This window comes from Medicago sativa, chromosome 5 (assembly GCF_051527215.1).
Source record: "Medicago sativa cultivar Bolivia chromosome 5, Bolivia_mono, whole genome shotgun sequence".
NCBI lineage: Eukaryota > Viridiplantae > Streptophyta > Magnoliopsida > Fabales > Fabaceae > Medicago > Medicago sativa.
This window is the reverse complement of record NC_140753.1, coordinates 33,299,108-33,303,048: the sequence shown is the minus strand read 5'-3', so window position 1 is coordinate 33,303,048 and position 3,941 is coordinate 33,299,108. Positions and strand designations below refer to the sequence as shown.

General features: G+C 33.9%; 1 protein-coding gene across 1 annotated transcript; it reads right to left on the bottom strand.

The window, feature by feature from the left end:
• LOC146921910 (F-box/kelch-repeat protein At3g23880-like) lies at positions 1-1,686 on the bottom strand. Its single transcript, XM_085710804.1, has 2 exons — positions 560-1,686; positions 1-436 (listed from the first exon to the last, which is right to left on the bottom strand). The coding sequence occupies exon 1, from the start codon at positions 1,639-1,641 to the stop codon at positions 589-591; it is 1,053 nt and encodes a 350-aa protein (XP_085566930.1). The 5' UTR covers positions 1,642-1,686; the 3' UTR covers positions 1-436; positions 560-588.
• Between the last annotated feature and the right edge of the window lie 2,255 nt (positions 1,687-3,941).

Genomic DNA, 3,941 nt, shown 5'->3' with positions numbered 1-3,941 from the left:
TTCAACTTAAGACTCCAAATAAAATTAAATTTAAAAACAATATGAAATAACATCTTACAAAGATATGACAGTATTCAAAACAAACCAAATCCAAAACTACATGTTCGAAATATCAAAATAAAAATTAGAGAGCATTTTTTCATCAAAATCTTGAATAAGTCGCATCTCGGTTGATGAACTAAGTAACACCTATTGAATTTTAAGAAGGGGATATCCAGAGTTTAAACCCTCAAAACAAACGTAACTCGTAACTTATTGGTAATACTTTTCCTATAAAAACAAGGGTCTTGCATACAAAATAAAAATATAGTCCAAAATCAACCTTCCACATTCTATTCAGCATCTGATTCCTTCTCCAAGTCAGAAGCATGCTGCCTCATGAGAATCAATATCAATATCCAGCTACATGTATGCTGCCTCATGAAAATCAGTAGACCTGCAACAAGTCTCATAATCAAAATGCTTCCAAACCTGTGACATGTCAACTTACAAAACACAAATATAGCCACCAATTTTTTTTACATAAGTGGCAAAATAAATGACACAAACAGAAACTAACCATATATATGTTGCGGTTGAATCTCATGCTTATGGTGATATTAAACTCTCAATGTAGACATTTGGGTTCATCAACCGACTCCTATTTTCAAACTCTGGAATATTGAAAGTATCAATTTTGGAATCGTAAACAATTAACTGTTGTGTCCTTTTCCAATCATGAAGTTCTACTAATATTTGGTCATGCTCAGAAATATATAAAGTCCTGATATCGCACATTTGACCTCCCACAAAAGAAACGCTGTATAATTTAGTCCAAGACTCTTTAATTCCATATTCCTTCATAATCCAAACATCCAAATCCAGATGACTAGTTAGATAGATGCACAAGCAATCCCTCAAAACCTCCAAACTCCAATACTTGTCACTGTCCCCATCAGGAATCTGAATTATTTGATATGACTCCTTCTCCAAATCAAGAGAAACAATTGCAGGCATACCACAATTAAAATCCTCACATGCCAACCAATTAACAGTGTCTTTCACAAATATTCCTGGTCCACCAATGTGTCCGGAAAATGGAAAGTCTTGTATCCTTCTCCAATAATCAGTGCCCAAAGTATGAACACTAATTTCATTTTTATCGCTTTCACGGGAGAAGTAAACAACGATGATCTTATAATTATCAATAAACGGATCATACCCAAAGCTATAGTGAGTAAAACAATTTCGACCTTGATATCCCAAAGGAGGCACTCTCTTGAATTTTCTAATGGAAGGGTTCCACAAAACAATAAAATTATCCTTAGAGGTGGAGGGGGTGAAACACAAGATGCCATCGCATGTGCACATACTCCAACTAAAGGTGCTGAGAATGGAAGGGTGACTAAGTTTTGTAAGGGTAACCCTAAAAGTTGAAAAAGAGGAGACTGGGGAATCTAGGAGATGTAATTCACCAGAGTTATCCCTAGATTCTAGGATTAGGTGGTGGCGCGTTGTTGACAAGCGAAGGCGCTTCTTGGCGAATTTGGGATCCGTGATTAGAGAATTGAAGGACTTGGAAAGACACCGAAGTTGCACGAGTAACTTAATGGGAAGTCTGCACAGAATTTCTGCAACCAGATCGAACGGTAGTGGTGGCATTGATGTTAGGTTTGTTTCAGTCAAAGAAACAGATTCGCCGTTGTCGTTGCTACCTGGAGTATTAGAGAAGTGAATTTTTTAATCAAAAGACAACGGTGTGCGGAAAAAAGTAATATGATCTGATCTATTTACGTACCTTGCATGGCTGAGACGCGAGAGAAATTAGGGGAGTGTGATTGCTGAGATCGCGACTGCGCCCGGAGAAGGAGGTGAAATTAGGTTTCCAGGGGAAACCCTACAAATCTTTGTTTACGGCGTTAATCTTTGTTAGTACCAAAAAAAAAATTCAATTTGATCCCTACCACCAACTAGGGCTGAACTCGTTTATTTGTTGAAAAATGCTAAATAACACAACCTCAACTTGTCGTGGAATTTGCACGACACGTATTCCACCGGCACACTATTTCATATTTTTTCATTTATTTCAGTTAAAATTTATTTAGACAAAGGAATTTATTTAGACAAAGGAGGTGATGCCACGTAATATGTCGTGCTGGTTGTGCGATGCATATTGTCGTGCACAATAGCAATTCTCTGTTTTTTTTTAACTAGATCTTTACCGTGCTCGCATGAGAATTCATTTTCAATTTTTTCTCTTTTAAACCATCATTAAATAATATGTTAACATGCTTCTATGAAAAAAAATCATGTAAACTCTTTGTTCTTCACATCATATACTAGTTAAAGAATATGAAAAAGCATCAACAGTTAATATAAAAAAAAATACAAATCATGTAATCATTTACACAATATTACAACATGCCAAAAAAAAAAATGCATTAACATTTGTTAGATATTTTCCCACACTACACATGCCAAAGAAAATGCAATAACTATACGATTATGAGTTCTTGAATTATGATCATTGCTGCTACAACTGATCTTTCATTTAGGGAAGAATATAATCCATGGATTCTAAGAACATTGCTTTGTAGAGAAGATAGTTGGTGTTGATCTTATCGTTTTGTATGAACTTCTCAAATTACTTTGTTCCACACTTTAGAACCTGCCATCGAAGAAGCAAACTCCACTAATTGTGTTAGTATTATATGATGAAAGTTTTAATGTTTTAGCCATAGATCACTAGATACAAATTATAGCATATCATCAATAACAAAGAAAGAACAAGAGATTGTGTACCTTTGAATTATGTTGATGAAGGATAACCGTATACAACGCCGACAACTATGAGAGGGATAACTACCCTCATTCCGTCTAGCTCTAGGTTTTCACCAATATTCAGAATAATTAACCGTCTAATGGGATGACGTTTAAATAGCTAAACGGCTGAGGGCAGGGACCTCTCATTGGGCTTATCTAAATGGTCCAACCCATCACGGTCCATTTAGTAACAAAAGCCCAATCACTCAAATTCATCATATAATTAGTGCTTATCACAATAGACCATAATTTATATTATGACATCAACTTATAATAATTGATTATTGTCAATCCATAATTGATTAATTAAATAATTAATCCAACAATCTCCCACTTGGATGACAATACTCAATTACTGAAAAAATAAAAAAATTCACTTGTCATAAAGAATTTAAAAATTTAAAATTACATGTATGGTCAAAGCACTAATCATTCAAAAGAGAAGTAAGCTTTAATGCTGCAGAAATTGAATCCGATAAGGAAAACAAATCATACAGATCAAAGACTCACTTTTCTAACAAATGATGAATCTATAGTGACACGTTTGAATAAAAAAGAATATGTCACTAAAGAATAGCCCAAGCATTTTTAAAAATGCTATAACAAACTCCCACTAACCTAAAATAACATAGACTTGATCAAATCATTATGAGTTACAATACTCATATACATAAGTCTGTGGTTAGTGGTTCTGCCAATGAGTTTTCAATATTACAGAAGTCCTATATCCACATAGGTACACGAATAGTAATTACTTATAGGGATAGCCTATTAAGAGTGTAATTACATATAGTCAAAATCAATAAATGTTCTACGACATTCAATTAATCCAAGTTTTTATAAAAAACGTGACTATGAAAATCCATAAAAGCAAAATAGGAAATTCAATAATCCCCAAATTGGATTAACATAGACACTTAGTTTAAAGAAAAAAATGTGGATTAATGTGGCCACTAGAATGTCAATAACAAAAGAACATGTATGATTATCTCAAATTATAAGTACCACAACAACACAATATCATACTCGATAGGAGTATTGATATTATACATTGTACTTACTATTTATGACCTCATAAAATGTGGAATGTTGGTAAAACAGAAGCACAATATATATTTGCATGCTGCGAGGTTATTGTG